Below are 16,039 nucleotides of genomic sequence, written 5' to 3' on the forward strand. Positions count from 1 at the left end.
ATATTTGTCAAATCCATTTGAACTTCAGATCGTTATTGCAACGCCCCAGCGCACACAGAGAATCAACAGAGCTGCTAGCGCCATGTTGATTCATGTTGTGAGAGAATAATGTGATGTTTTCTAGTCGGTCCTTTTTTGCACAACTTGGAGCTTTTTGTGGTCACTGAAGTAGATAAATGTGAGTTTGTGCTTCTCGTGCACTTTGCACTGCATTTTGTCGGGCAATTTTATGGAAAAGCAAAGTGAGGATTCGTGTCCATCCTTTTGAATTGATCTAATCTCCAAGTTCTATTGGCTAATAGAGGACAACGTGCCTTTAGACTGTGCTGGGGAAAGACCAAGATGCAGAGTGGAGTGATTAAAACGGGAATTCAACTGGCAGAGAAAACAGCTCGCACAGTCAAACAGCTAGAAATCAAACAATCAAGCGGATGCACAGAACAAACTCGGATAATCGGGCCCTGGTCCAAATCCCCACAACAAACAGATTGGTTGGAAATGAAAAAGACAAAAAGCTCCAATAGTGACAATCTGGCAAGGGACAAAGGAAGTGACAGGTAAACAAGTCACGGGGTTCTATCAAGGCATGATGGCTGTAATAAATAGAAATGGGCTGGCAGACACCGACTTGATGAAGTTGTTCCGTTTTTAACGAGAAGAGTCCATGAGAGCTGCTTTCGTGAATGAGTCCTCGCGGAGGATTTGAAAGTAGTCAAACGGAGCAATTACACACAGATTTAGCGGATTACAAGGAAAGGCATATACTGCAATTAACCATTTTATTAGTGCGCTTTTATAGTCTGTTTTAAAAGACGCCCAATTTGGAGCTCATTACTGCGGCGAGGCTAAACAGGATAACTTGAGTATGTCCATTAATTAATCGTTCATTTGGTGGAAATGATACCCAAGTTCAACCGCTATTTATACAAAATAGGCTATCGTTGGTTTCTGGAGACAAGAGGGTGTATCCGGTTCGAGCGTGGAGCCATGACTTCCGGAACAGAACTTTCAGCATGGTGCCTCGCCGGGACGTCGGGCGTCCAGTTCTTTTCAGTCCATGACGGGACTAGTGTGAGCTGTGCATTTCCATAAATAGACAATGAAGTGCCTCTGCACAAATCCAATATATATAACCCAATATAGCATTTTCCGTTAAAATGTAATCAAATTCATGTCAATTTTCTTCTAGTTTATAATTTCTAGTCAAATGGCCACCGTTGCAAATACTGATGACATTTTTGAGACAAGGCCAGGCCTGATACAATAGTTGGTATCGCTACTCGCCCATCACTACTTTTTTTTTTTTTTTTGCTTCTTTCAGTAGCAACATTATATTTCGCTTCCAGTCTGAACCTAGCATTAGTGTAGCACAAATTTTTGGTCCTGTCTCTGTTTGGACATTTTTGAATACAACTTGGAAATGTCTTATTTAAAAATGACTAGAATTAGGGAGAGATTCTACTTATGCTGTTGACAGACTCCACTTGTAAATGATTTCATCAAATATTCATGATGTCTTATCAAGAGTATAATTTCTGAATACACCGTGGAAATATCTTTATTAGAAATGATTGCACTTTAGGAGGGATCATCTTCATCAGTCGCCATTTGTAAATGATTTTATCAAACATTCATTAGATATTAACTTCGTGATTCGATATCCTGTCCATAATAGACTTGTCCCTGGTCAACACCTGTTCACTATTTACTTGTATGAACCACCTGTTCATCATATCGATGGCCGTAACGCAAATCCTCTTAACTGAAATCCGATCTGATGCAAATAGCAGCGAGCGAACCTGATATGAGGTTTTGGCCGAGTGACTTTTTCTGTTACGACAAAGGACGGGATTATCTTGCAGACTGACTGAATATCAGCTTTTTCCATGTTTCTTATCATACAAAATGAAATCTGCCAACTTGAAAATCCTGCAGTTAGGTTTGGCATTTTGGCCATTGCTATTCTTGTAGATAATGAAATGAACCAATCAACATATTAGAAAGGACACACACCATTGCAAACTGCAACCACAATCATGAAGATGTTGATAAAAAAAAAGAGAGCAGTCTTTCAGGTATCCCTAATGGAGTGGCCCGTTCCACCTACACACAGCAGGTGTATGCTTTGTGAGAATATCAATCATCCACAATGGACTCCGAAAGCAAACATACAACATGTGCCATATATCAAACAAATGTGAGCCGTCATCTCTGTTGATATTGTGACGTAAAAAGATTATTTCCCCTCCGATTTTGCAACCTCACGGGGGACTTTATTGCATGACATAATATTGATTATCTGATGTGAACAGTTCACTTTGGACATCATGATGCGCACTCTCGCGCGCTCTCTCTCTCTCGCTCTCTTTCCTTCACCCCCACCACCCTCTCCCCTCTTTTCTCTCTCGCTCTCCTTCTTCTCATGCGTTCACCATCTTCCAGCATGCATGCTGTGATCTACATTCTGTCCGGTTCCCTCGTTTCACTTCTCCATGCTTAATCGCTGGACTGCAAAGGACCTGGGTGTTATTTTGGAGTGGCTCTGGTGCCTTTTTGCGACTGTGTGAGAGGAGGGGAAAAAAAAAAAAATCAGCAGGCAGCACAGGTGGAAGGATCTTTTACGACGCTGCGGTACAGATGATTGAACACTTGGAGCATCCACTCAGCGCAATCAGCCACCGGCGCGTCCTCCTCGTCGGAAATTGAGATTCAGTGCACTTTTTGGGGGCGGACAACTAAAGGAAATCATTTTTTGGAACCAGCGTGGAGGATGTAATGTTTTCTTTTGCGCACCGGTAATCGGACTACCACTGGAACAAATCAACCTTTTTTATCCTCCCACTTGCCCCAGCCGGACATTTCAATTGTTAAGAGGAAATAACGCGGAGAAATGAGCTTCTCAAGAGCCCCATTTGGATTGTGAGCTGCTTTGTGCCCCCCACCTCCCCCACCCCCGTCTTTATCCTCTGCGTGCGCTTTCATGGCATCACTGACCCGCTCGGCCAGACGCAAAGACGCCAGTCGCTGGCCGAGGATGTCGTCAACTTTCTGGGCTTTTGTGCTCCTTACCGCGCTCTTGCTTCTCTATTGCGGTAAGTGCGCGAGCGCGCGCGTTGCCTCCGCACCGGTGCGCAGTGCATGGGGGGCGCATGGAATGCAGGAGTTCTCATCATACAATGATAGGGCCATTGTTATGACAGATGCATATGCATTTTACATGCATTAGTCACACACTGCCTTGCTCATGGGCACAGCAGCCTCAAATGCCAGTCAAGAGTGAGAAATTTCATAAAATGAATATCAATTCTTCTCATTTCTGTTATCTCGTGAAAATGGCCTCAAAAGTGCCGTTGGGAGTACTGATACCTTGAAATAAGGCCGGGTATCGACCCCATACCGATACTCACCCACCCCTTATGTGAGTGCCTTGCTCAGGGCCACCTGGAAGGGAATTGAACCTACTCCCTTCTCTATTAGGCCTTATCTCAATACTAACTGCCCCATTATGCATTCACTATTGGCATTTTCTTAGTGTATTGATCGCTGACGGCTTTTCTTTTCAAATGTATGTGCAAAATCCACACCAAAATGTACAATTTTTTTCCCTCATGCAAACACTCACAGGAATGTGACAATAAGTGGAAAATGTGTCTGTATTTTCCTTAATTCCATGTAATTCAGCCTACTGGTCTCGAGGGATATAACGATAACGGCAATATCGTGATAACGCAGTATAAAACTGCCACAATATATGGTCGTCGTTATGTCCCAATATTAAAAGCAGCACATCTGTTAAAAATCCGGTTGATTTTCATTTGTGCAGTTCTAGCACCCGCTGGTGGCTATTTTTTTTATTTATTTATTTTTTTTTATGCAGTTTAATTTTCACAAGGTATGTTTTGGCCCTTCTATGTTTAAAAATAGTCTGATGAAGGGACACGTAATATGCTTGTGAACCGAGTCAATATGTGGAGGAACTCATGGACACGCGACACACTTTTTCTCCTCCCGCACACGCGCATGTCTTGGGGGCTGTTGCGGACTCACTGAGGTCAGACAGTCATGTGTCAGTCATCCCGTTATCAGCACCAAACAGTGACTCCAGAGGATGCATCAAAGACCAAACTCCTGATGAACAGCAAGTTCATTCGACCTTATTAGGCAAATGTATTCACACACGCAGACGACGCACACACTTGGCCGCACAGGGACTGTCTGTGTTTCCGAAGCGCCCGCTTCTTTCCTCGCACCCTCTTGCCTTTCTTCTGCGAATGCATGAGTCACGCGTGAAGAAAGATCCAGCTGGCACACTGTGCTCAAGCCCACTGCACATGGAAAAGAGAGAGGAAAAAAATGTATACCATTAGCCTCTCATCTAATAATTAATATATTCATCCTGTCTTGAAGCACATTAGGTATTCATTAGCTTCGTTGTCCTTTCACTTTCATGAAAGCAAGTTTAATTAGCTACCTGTACTCTCTCGATATATATATGTAACCTACTGTTTGCTGCATTCAAAACGGCTGGGAATATCAAAACGCGCCTCAAAAAACCCCACCCACGATAAACTTGCATTTTCTTGGTGAAAAATAATAATTTATGTAATGACGTGCACTGTATTCATTTTTGAATGAATTAACAAATATGTATAAAACAAATCAACAGCATATACACGTTTGGAAAAGGAGTAGGAAGAAGTACAACTTTGACTTAACTTACATGACACTAAATACGTAAAAATGTAAGCATATAATATCCATATTCTATCCTTATAAATGCTACATCCACATAACACAAAAGACATCCATCCATCCATGTTCTACCGCTTATCCAAGGTCGGGTCGCAGGGGCAGCAGCTTCAGGAGGGAAACCCAGACTTCCCTCTCCCCAGCCACTTCAACCAGCTCCGCCGGCGGGATCCCAAGGCGTTCCCAGGCCAGCCGAGAGACATAGTCTCTCCAGCGTGTCCTGGGTCGTCCCCGGTGGGACATGCCCCCCAGGGAGGCGTCCAGGAGGCATCCGAACCAGATGCCCGAGCCACCTCAGCTGGCTCCTCTCAACGCGGAGGAGCAGCGGCTCGACTCTGAGTCACTCCCAGATGACCGAGCTTCTCACCCTAAAGACATATCCATATAAATCCAAAAGTTTATCTATTCTCTATTTTGTTTATACCTACAATATATCTCACTCCCACGGTTTAACACTAAGTAAATCAACTCTGTCAAATAACTCCAGCACTGAGCTCCATATAAAATCAGTCGGTGTTAGAAATACACTTTGGGGGATGAAATCAACTCTGAAACATTTAACACCAACACTTTAACACTCCAATTTTTGCTGTGATTATAAGTAACAACACTGATTTTCAAAACACAAAAAGTAGAACTTTGGGCTGAAAATGAACATTTATTACATTATCTGTCAAATTTTACATCAGTTTTGAGGGGAAAAAAAGACTCACCTGAAAATGTAATAAATCCCAATATATATTATTCCAATATCAGTCAGTATTATTTATTATATTATTAGTTGAAATGATTACATTATTGGGGTTGAAAATTTATTACATTTTCAGTAGTGCTGTTGAGGTTACTACTTTAACTCTGGCAATTAATTTAGACTCTTTAAATTGTTTAAAAAAAAAAAAAAGTTTCCTGTGACGGCCTATAACCTCTGCTCAATCTAAAAATGAGTGAGTGCATGACAATGGCCAAGCACGGACTACAGCTAGTTTTTCGTTCAGTTTTACTTAATTGACACTTGGAGAAATCGAAAGCAATTTGCGCACTTCGCAAAGCCAAATTCAAATAGAAAGAATTGTATTCAAGGATCAAAGAAAGTGATTAGAAGAGTCTTTGAATCTAAATATAATTTCAATTTAATAATTGAACACTAATTCCAAGATTTTGTCCTAAGTACATATCTATTACAAGCTTCGTAGAAAATACTAGATGTAGTAGAAAAATGTGAATAAGAAATGTCCATTGCTTGACAGCACTAATTTTCACACATTATTTCATTTACAGGAAATGATTCCATTTAAGGGTGTTACAGGCCCTGGAAACGATGGAGTACATTTGTGTCGGTTTTACTTTGTTAGGGCATGATTTACCCTCAGAAGTATTATTTTCTGATACCAACTTTTGAGAATGGAAAAAGATCCATGGGGTACATCATTGCGTCTTTTTGGAGTACAATGGCGTTGTCACTCTAAGATATTCTTTTGTACCCTTGACACTGGCTTGTATAGCTTGAAGCCATAAGTGTACCTTTTGAGTCCTGACAAAGGTGCAAAACGTGATTATATTTAAGCCCTATGGTGTGCATTCGTGCAACTTGAAGCCTCGGGGGGGCAGAAAAAAACTTGCACCGCACCCTCTGTTAATGACCAGAGAGCTCACAGCTTTTCTCCTTGAAAGATAAGCAGAAGATTGAGTTTGCTTTGTAATCACACCGATGTCGGCTTAATCAATGGCGATGCCCGCTTTATAAAAGTCTGAAGGTTCTGGGTCGGAGCGGGAGCATTTTTTTTTCCCCTCCTACGCCGCCTTCGGCCATGTCGATTGATCTCCTGCTTTGGGCCAATCAATGGCGGCGCTTGGGTGTTTGTTTCAGTCAGCAAGTCTCGGCGTCCCCTCGAGGAGCTCGACCTCGTACCCGGCAACACCTCGGCCTAATAAACAAGTCTTCTGTGCTTTCGTTTTTGTGCTTTCATAACGTCTTCAGCTCTTACTGTGCTCAGCTGTTTGCAGACCTCAAGCTACAAAGCTTTTGCTGGACTTCGGGGAAGGGAACCTTTTGTATTTGTGCTGAAATGAAACTGATATTTCTCCCTTTTTTTGTGTTGTAACTCCCGTGTGCCCGCCTTTCATCTTCTCTTGGCTTGTTCTTACTTTGGCTCCTAATCAATTCAACTGGATCTTCTGAAGACTCTTTCTTTAGCTTCAGCCTCCTTCTTGTCTCTTTGTATTTTCTCTGACCTTCCTTAATTTCCTCCTCTCCATGTTGGCTTCACACAAACTTTCTCCATTGCACTCGTTTGCTTTTTTAGACACTTTTTGGTCTGAGCTGACGACTGCATGCTATTGACTGAGGTCTCTGCTCTCTCAGCATTTCACTTTCACTGCTCACTCACAACGGGGCACTCATGAAACCATGATGTCATGCGCCTGTTCTTTATCTCATATCAGCTACTTGTCATTTCACTGATGTAAAATACACATGTTACGAACTAAATAATTGCATGCTGTGGTATCATATTCTTGTGATTGTTCTGTTGAGCTTGAGTCATCAAAAATGGCATATTTTAGGTAGGTTGTGGGGAAAAAAAAGGTAATGCCTTTCTTGGGTTAAAGACAGTGCAAGTGGAACTGGTCGCCAGTCAGTCACAGGGCAGATAGAGGCAGAAAACCATTCAAACTCGCGCTCTAAAAAACAGTTGGGTCAAAAATAACCCAAATATGGGTAAAAAATGGACCAATCCTTTACTTGGGTCAATTGGAGTCAAGAAATTGATCCTTTTCGTGGAAAATAACTCATAAATATTGGTCAGATGCTTTACTTGGGTAAAAAAAAAAGTGAGTCATTTTATTGTGTGTAAAATGACCCAGAAAGTTGGGCCAAATTGACCCATAAAGTGGCTCGGTCCATTTTTGATCCATAATTGGGTTACTTTTGACCCAACTGTTTTTAGAGTGTGCATTCCCATGTAGGAATGGAACCAACCATGCCTGCATACAAGTTAAGGGAACGGCTACACAAAATACTGTTACATATTTGTTTTCAAAATCAAACGAAAGCGTGGCATTTTAGAGGGGATAATGGCTCATAATAACAGTTTACAAAGCAAGGCGTGGAGAGTCTTTGTTACCAAAATGCACAGGTGCCAGCAGTAAATCGGGTGGTCAATCATTGCCAATAGACTCTTAAAATACGCAAATCACCTGTTTCCTCTCTTCATGCTAATATACTCAACAATTGCACACTGTTTTTGCGGTTCAATAAAAAACAAAACAGTATATGTGGAGACTCAAAACGAAGGGTTGCAGTTTTGCTGTTGCAGCATGTCAGTAGATGTGCGATTGGTGTGTAACAAACAGTCGCCAACTGCATTTTTTTGCCGATATTGTATTCCACTTCAGTTAGTTACATTCAGCTGCACTGCCTTTTGATTTATTTATTTGTTTTAAACTGCAAGGTGGGCAGATCAAATGTTTCCGTGGGTTGACCACCCTCAACTAAATTATGACAACAAATTTGAATGGTCACCCAAATAAAACAAATGTTTTAACTCAACCTAAAATGACAATATGAGACATAGTCCACATCCTATTTGCAGCAGTGATGCAGAAAACGTGTCGTTTACCAACATTGTTCGTATGAGGGGCAGTGTCGGAGTTGTTAGGCTGCCCAATGCGGGAGTTCTTTGATTACAGCCCACATTTTTATGGTGCCTGTCACCTCGAATCAACATCCGACTTCACACTTCCCTGTTCGGGCCCTCCACGGGGGGTCTGCGGAGGAAGGGATCGAGCAACTTGATATCCTTTGATTGGGAAGAGAAGAATATATGAGCCGCTGGAAGAAAATGAGGGCATTTAAATGGGGGTTGAACCACAGGAAAGAGGATAAGAAGGAGGACCGGCAAAGAATAAGAAAGGAGAACCCCTGCTGAGGAGGAAGAGGAGGGTACGGTGAGAAAGGGAGCAGGGAGCAAAACGAGAAAAATAGAAGCAGTCAGGGAGGGAGCGAGGAGAACGAAACTCTGTCAAGATAAATGGCAGCTGCTCAACAATTTAACTGCTCGAGCTGTAAGAGGCTGTTTGAAACTCTAATCACACAAGAATGCTTCACTAGCCGCTGATTACATTCTCAAAAAAAAAAAAAAAAATAGACAATCTGCCTCTAGCACCCTCCTCTGGAACCTCTTGGCTGTACTTTTTTTTTTTTATGTTATCGCGCTTTATTCATGAGGTTGTCGTCAGCTCTGGATGGGCGAGCTAATCAGTATGCTAATCTTAGCTGTCGGGTTAGCCGCAGTTTAGCATGCTCGTGGTCCTGATGAGGGTTGCACTTTACTGGCGTGCGAAAACCTGCGGCGACTGCTGATGCATCGGGGTCCTTTTTAACGCACTCGTCTGTGCGGTGTTGTGTCCGCACAAACACGTTAGCGCCGACACACACTTACATGTGCGCGCTATTGGAGTGCTCGCGGGCAAACGTCACACCTGCATCACCTCACCGCACACGTTCACCATGCTTTTGAAAAGATGCAATCATCCGGCTTGTATTGACGCACTTAGCGGACAAAAATAAACCTCAGCAACAATCGCTTTGACTTGCCTCTATACTCCCACTACTTTGATAATATTGAATCATTTTAGTTTATAATGTGACTTGCATGTATCTGAACAAATATGAGGGTTAGGGTTCGCATTGTTTTTGCTCCTTTCATTTAGTTCAATAATTGTCAATCATACTGATAGAGTGAATCAAACATTTTCTTTTTAATGGCAGGTCTAAGGTGTACCTAATATAGTGACTGGCGATTGCTTAATGTGATGAAACATATTCATGTCAGTGTGTCAGTCGGTGTGCAGCCTAGACCAGCATGTCCCAACTTTCATTGTGCCAAGGCATATTTTAGATGAGAAAAATGTCCACATAATTGATGATCTGGTCTCAGTTTACATCACAAATGGATTTACTACGTGTGAAATCTGGGCCTGGCAACAGGTGGATACACAAATGAATCGTGCCTTCTGTCATCAAATGGAAGAGAATTTCATTATTCTACCTGTCACTATACATGACTAGGCTAGATAGATGACCAAATATACATTATTTGTAGTAAATAAATGATGAACTGAAAAAGTTAGTGGAGCCCAGGTTTCAAAGCAAAAATGGTGAAAATGCTTTTAGCTGTTATGTTGCACGCAATTGGAATACGTTGCCAAATAAAGTGAATATAAATGGTTTAAAAGAGTAAGTCAATAATATGACAATATAATATTGTGTTCAATGCAGCCCCACTAGTCTTAATGCAACACTTGTTTGCGGAATGTGAATTAAGCAGCAAAATCCATCCATCTCAGGGGGCGTCCATTTTGTCACTTGTTTTTTAATTAAAACAATATCGCAGTTGCTCAGAGAAGGGCCAATCACAGCTCAGCTTGCGAATGTCACATGACCAAATTCAGAAAACAGATGAGCTGTGGTTGGCCATGACCTGGGTCATGAGCAACTGTGATGTCATCTTCAGTCAACAGCAAGTGACAACATGGATGAGATGGGGGAAACAAACAGGTGGTACTTATTTCATGTTCTACCAACACAATATTAATCAGAATTAGTGTAAATAAATGTTGGGTTGACTTCCGCGTTATATCCAAATTAAAAAATAAATGCTTTTTGTTCATTATTCCTTTGGTATATACCCTTTTTAAACATTTTAAAATCACTTTCACTCTGCAGTCTTTTAGTCAAACAGTTGCCTTGTGCAGGTGTACCAATGAAGTGTCCCGAAAGTCTGCATGCCTGTAACCAAGCGGTGATCCAGATGTATTAAGATTTTGTCCATACATGCATAGTTATTATGTATATTATATTCCCTGCGTGCTCCCCCTGTGATATTTCCCCTCCTGTTTGTTTTGTTGAGGTTGTTTTACCAGTAAAACGATGGACTGTTCCGAAGTGCCGGTGATGTGTCTTGATAGCCGAGGCATGTAACCGTCGCCACGGAGAAGCATATAAATATACCTCCGAGTGCACGCTCCCAGACAAAACACTGCCTTTTTTGTCTGTGAAGCTTCCACCGAGGCTGATTCACCAGCTGAAGAAGGAAGTTAAAAAAAAAAAAAAGGAGAAAAAAAAGCGGGACTGGGCTGACCTCACTTGTAGGTGAACACGTGCACATATTTGAATATGTTATCCTATTTCCAGCATACCCCGCAGCCTTCGCCACTGCAGGGAGGGAGGCTGAGAAAGGAGCCGCTGTCAGGGAATAGAAGAGCGGGCCCCGCCGATGGCCCGGGGAGGTAAATTCATAAAAAGGAAGTCAACTTGTTAAGTCTTCCTGCGAGAAAGGGGAAACGCCACATTATGGACCCCGCCAAATTGGGCCAGAGTGTGTGTATACATATTTGAAGAGCTTTTTAGACGACGCTGTTGCAAAATTTAAAGAGCGATGAGCATTTGTACGAGGCGGCAGAAGGAGGAGGGAGGGGTCATATTTGCCATTATCGCATAATGAGCGTTCCACATACGGAAAGCCTCAACTTTTGTAAGTCAAGTTAAGACATATTACCATTTTGCAACTTGAAATATGAAATATTAAGCAGGTGTGGGATCTCTTTCTGTGCGCACGAGGGCCCGCTGACATTAAATGGGCTTGAATATGAGTGTTCAAAAATGAAAGGCTTGCGGTGATCCTGAAGTTGGCGTCTGGCGGGCCGGGCCCCGCCCATCCGTCGTCCCATCAGCTTTAAATTGTGGTGAGGTCAGCACACACTTGGAGGCAATTACATCGCACCAGGACGCGCTCATTTATGGCTGACGCCAACAGCTCGTGCCGTTCGGGGAACATCTTCACCGGGAATAAAAGTTAGTTTCATTCTAAACCGACATTTTTAATAATGGACTGTGATAAAAGTTTGTCGAGGAGCATCTATGTCTGGGATAGTGTTATAGTGTGATAGTGGAAGCATCACTTGCCTTCGGTGCCGGGAGACCATGTAAGTTCATGTGCGTGGTTGTGTGAGTGCGTGACTGCGTGAGTGAGTGTTTTATTTATTTATTTATTTATTTATTTATTTATTTAACCTTTCTCCGTGAATCCACCTCCTGTGTGTCCCATGTTTGTGCATGTTGCACTATAGCTGCAGATTTGAAAGGGGGGTGTCACTGTGTGTCACATGACAGTTTCACAGTGACAGATCAGCAGAGACAAGATTTTACAAAAACATAATTTTTCGTCTCATTTTGTTCATGAACTAAAATGTCCATAGATTTTAGTCCAGTATTTATTATGTGAAGGACATTACCATCTCGTCTTCATTAGTCGACAAAAATGCAGACTGATTTAGTCACAATTATTGTTTATTAATGGGGGTTTTAGTCTAGTCTAGTCTAGTCTAGATCTAGTCCGGTGAAAAATGTGTGCTGACGAAATTATTTTTGTTTAACCGTCGTTGACAAATTGGGGCAGTATTTATTTTTTATTTTTTTAAATCTTTAAAAACACGGAATTATTTTACTAGAAAGACTGCATTTAGTGACATTTCAAAACTTTTTTTTTTTTTAATCTGCATTCATTGTAGATGTCACTGTGGTTTCCATGGTTACCATTGTTGCTTGCCGAACTTCATGTGGAGCAAACATCGCACAGAAGTTTCTGCACCACAGCAGGGCTCCTCACATCAGTCAACTCGCTTGTTTAGTAAAGTTGAGTTGAAGTCCCCCCTCCCTACCCGTCATATTCCAAATCCTTCTCATCTCACACTTATTCTCTCATAAGACATGCACTCCACAGTCACTGCCAAACTGTTGTCTCCCCTATTAGCACACTAATATGTGCTGACATTTACGTTATGAAAGCAAAACGCTAAAGTGTTTTTTAGTTTGCCTACACGACTGACTACATGGCTAATTGCACCCGAAATGTTGGCTGTCCCATTAGGAATTAATGTGTTGTTGGTGTGAATATTTAAAAAGCGCCACACATAGACTCATATTAATGAAAAACTAGATATAAACGCAAAATTATTAGGAGTTCAAAGACACATTTTTGTTGTAAGTTTGATAACAACAGGAAAAACTGCCAACCTTTACTGTCAAGCATAACGAAAAGCTGAAAAATCCACCTAATTTGTATGCTCTCTTTCTACCTTCTCTCGAAGGTGCCATATGAGCGGTGAAGTAGCTACTTGCTAGGATTGGCTACCAGCGGACATCTGATCAGCAGCATGATGGAAGATTTCAATAAAGGTCCAGAAGACAGTAAAGATAGACCAAAATGTTTGTTTTTTTCGATACCGATGCAGATTATGACCAGTCATGGCTGTTTATAACCAATATTTGGAGTCGATATTCTTTGTTTGTCAAAAAAGAAAAAAAATATCGGTGTACCTTCTAAAGTTAATTGAATTTTGCAATAAATAGTTAATTGTGGTGAACAGTTTTGAATTGATCTTTTATCGGCCATCAAAAAAAAAAAATCATATCATATCATATCATATCATATCATATCATATCATATCATATCATATCAATACCGAATATCCGTACAGATAATCGGCCTGGCCGGGAAACTACACTCATCGCTGTAACCAGTGGATGAGTCTGGTCACTATTGGCATCAATTACATTTCTGAGGCGGGGCAAACTTAACAAAACAGACAGGCAAAGAGATCCAATCAATGAAGAGCGGACGTGACATCATAAAATCGAGACGTATGTGTGAAAGATTAGTAAACACACAGACTTACATATGAAATATATGATCATATGTACGTCCGTGAGTAAATTCAACATGGCTACTCGAAAAGAATAGTGAATGGCGAATGTCGTCGTTGCAGTAAAAACTTGACGATTCGTGTGATGATAGACTTCGGCTGCCGAAGAATGACGTTGTTCACCAAGAATACATCACAGCAAAAAAACAAATTTGATCGCACAGTTTGAGCTGGGCTGAAATCGCTTTCAACAGCCTTGTGACCAGGCCAACTTTCTTCCATTCAAGAAAGTGGGTGTGGCCTGCCAGGCTATAATCGGTCTATCCTTAGAAGCCAGGCAGGCAAGGTTCCTTGTAGATGCTGAACAAACCATGGTAGTAAACGTCTCAAGATGAGGCAGAGAAAGGTCCAAATTGGCAGTGGTGGACATTAGCATCTGAACAGCTGGTAAAGGCTTGGTGCGAGTTGTTTCTGATAGTTGTATTAAAAAAAAAAAAAAAAAAAAAAAAAAAAAAAGTATCCATGTATTACTGAATCAAAAATAAAATGGAAAAGCACAAATTGTTTCTGCATTCCAGCGTTCTTGCGCTGGCCTTGCACTTCTGGTGTGTTGCCCCACAAAACAATAAATAAATAAATAAATATATATATATATATATATATATATATATATATATATATATATATATATATATAAAAGACATTTATTTATAATTGTAATGTTTTAAGATTAAGTTCAAAGGACATATAAGTGTTTTGGGATTGTAGTTTTCAGTACAAGGGCTTAAACTATTTACAGGGTTGTCAATTATCCGCAAGTTGTTCCTATTCACATCTGTGCTTGGTCCGAGCTGTTGAACAAGGGTTCACCGTGTACTTTCTACCACCGACTTTTTTTTTTTTTTTCCAGGAAGGTGGCTAATAGTGGTTAGAATAATTGAAAAAGCTTTGTCAAAGTGATGGTTTTACTTTTTTACTTTGGAACTAGTGCTTTTAGTTGAGCGAGGGTTGTGCTTAATTGGGTCAGAATTTAGACAGGAGTCTGATGCTATGCCTCCCTCTCAAGAGGATTCACAGATGCACACTTGTGCATGTTTTGCCTTGGGCCAGTAACCCCATCCAGAGCGCGATTCTAAAGCTACTCCAACCCTCCCTCCCCCCAACACCCACTGCCACCTCCTCCCACCTCCTTTCCTTTATTACTACAAAAAAGCAATTGCTTGGAAGAAAATGCCAGAATGGTGCTTTGAATTCCTGGAGGGGCCCATCACGGAGACACGGCCCACAGAGCTGAGACAGCTAGCATCTGGAGCAAAGACACGGTGGCGTGAGTGTGGGGAGGGGTGCTGGGTGAGTGGGGGGGTGAGTAGATGAGAGCCGGATGAGCAACGAGAGAGAGCGACAGAGAGCGCGAGGAGGCAGCGAAATGGCGAGCGCGAGACAGACGGAGCCAGAGGTCGACAAGGGAGCCGTAGGAAGTGCTCGGAAAGAAGGTGGGGGGGGCAGTTGAGCCAATGTGACAAAAGACAGACAGTCGACGACATCGAGATGCTCCGCCAATTGACAGCCGGCCGGGGAATAAAGTCAACTAACACGACGAAGCAGTCTGCAGACGGAGCAGCCCGCAGGCTCTTCCGAAGCGAAAACAAATATTACATTAGAAGAGACAGCAGCCATTTGTCACAATGGGGCGGCCCGAGAGGTAGTTAAGGTGGCGCGAATAAGCACCTACAGCCCGCGTGATCTACAGTATGTCGCCGAAGACGATGAAAATTGTGCTGAAGTCAACTCCGTTCAATCAATTATCCCTCCTGAGATGGCAAACTTTCACCGCTCAAAGTTGTTATTGGACCTCCAGGGCGTTTCCGTCCTCCTACTCGAGTCTGCCCACGTGCACAGGCACGTCGCCGCACACCTCAGCATGCCGCTGACTCGCGTGCTGACAGCCACAATTCAATGTTAATGTGTCTGCCAGCCAAATCTGCAGGACATTTATGGCCTCGGTGACAGCTGCACTCTCGGTGCACCCGCATGTCATCAAGTGTGCGGCCCGCGAATCTTGTTTAAAGGATAGTGGGGGTGGGGAAGTCATGCCGCCTGTCAGTCGGTCAGTCAGACGATTGGCTTGGCGCCACGCGCCGCATTATCCCGACCGCTTGTTTCAATTTGATAACCAAAGCGTCGACGCGTTTGTTTCCGACTGAGCTGTGACTCGTTATCGCTCGCCATTGTCTCATTCTCTGAATGAGTCGGTGATAAGATGGCACAAGGATTAATTTTAATCATCATCATTGCACCTGAGTAGCTCCTTGACTCACCATTTTTGCCAGAAAAAGCAATCGCTTCATAAATTGCATGTTAATACTAAGAAATGCTCATGAATGCCTCGCCACATTTCATAGCAATTCCAAATGCGCTCCCTGACTATCATCAGTACACAGACAATTTTACAACACTTGGATTGGATTCTTGTAGTTCATTTTGATTTGGGAACTTTGAAAATGCCGTTGTATGTAGGCACGGGTACCGAAAACGGTACTTTTTGTGGTATGGACCGATTTGGGTCGGTACTAGTTCCGAGCACCAA

General features: G+C 42.2%; 1 protein-coding gene across 2 annotated transcripts in view; it reads left to right on the plus strand.

Moving 5' to 3' along the window:
• Positions 1-2,397: 2,397 nt before the first annotated feature.
• Positions 2,398-16,039, plus strand: part of tafa5a (TAFA chemokine like family member 5a) — a 164,070-nt gene continuing 150,428 nt past the window's right edge. Inside the window, exon 1 of one of the 2 annotated variants that reach the window (XM_077501172.1) lies at positions 2,398-3,092. In XM_077501172.1, the coding sequence (XP_077357298.1) occupies positions 2,981-3,092 (112 nt within the window). In that variant the 5' untranslated portion in view covers positions 2,398-2,980. The remainder of the gene's footprint in view (positions 3,093-16,039) is intronic. The other variant, XM_077501171.1, reaches the window with a different exon arrangement.

Source organism: Festucalex cinctus, chromosome 16 (genome assembly GCF_051991245.1).
Source record: "Festucalex cinctus isolate MCC-2025b chromosome 16, RoL_Fcin_1.0, whole genome shotgun sequence".
Taxonomy (NCBI): domain Eukaryota; kingdom Metazoa; phylum Chordata; class Actinopteri; order Syngnathiformes; family Syngnathidae; genus Festucalex; species Festucalex cinctus.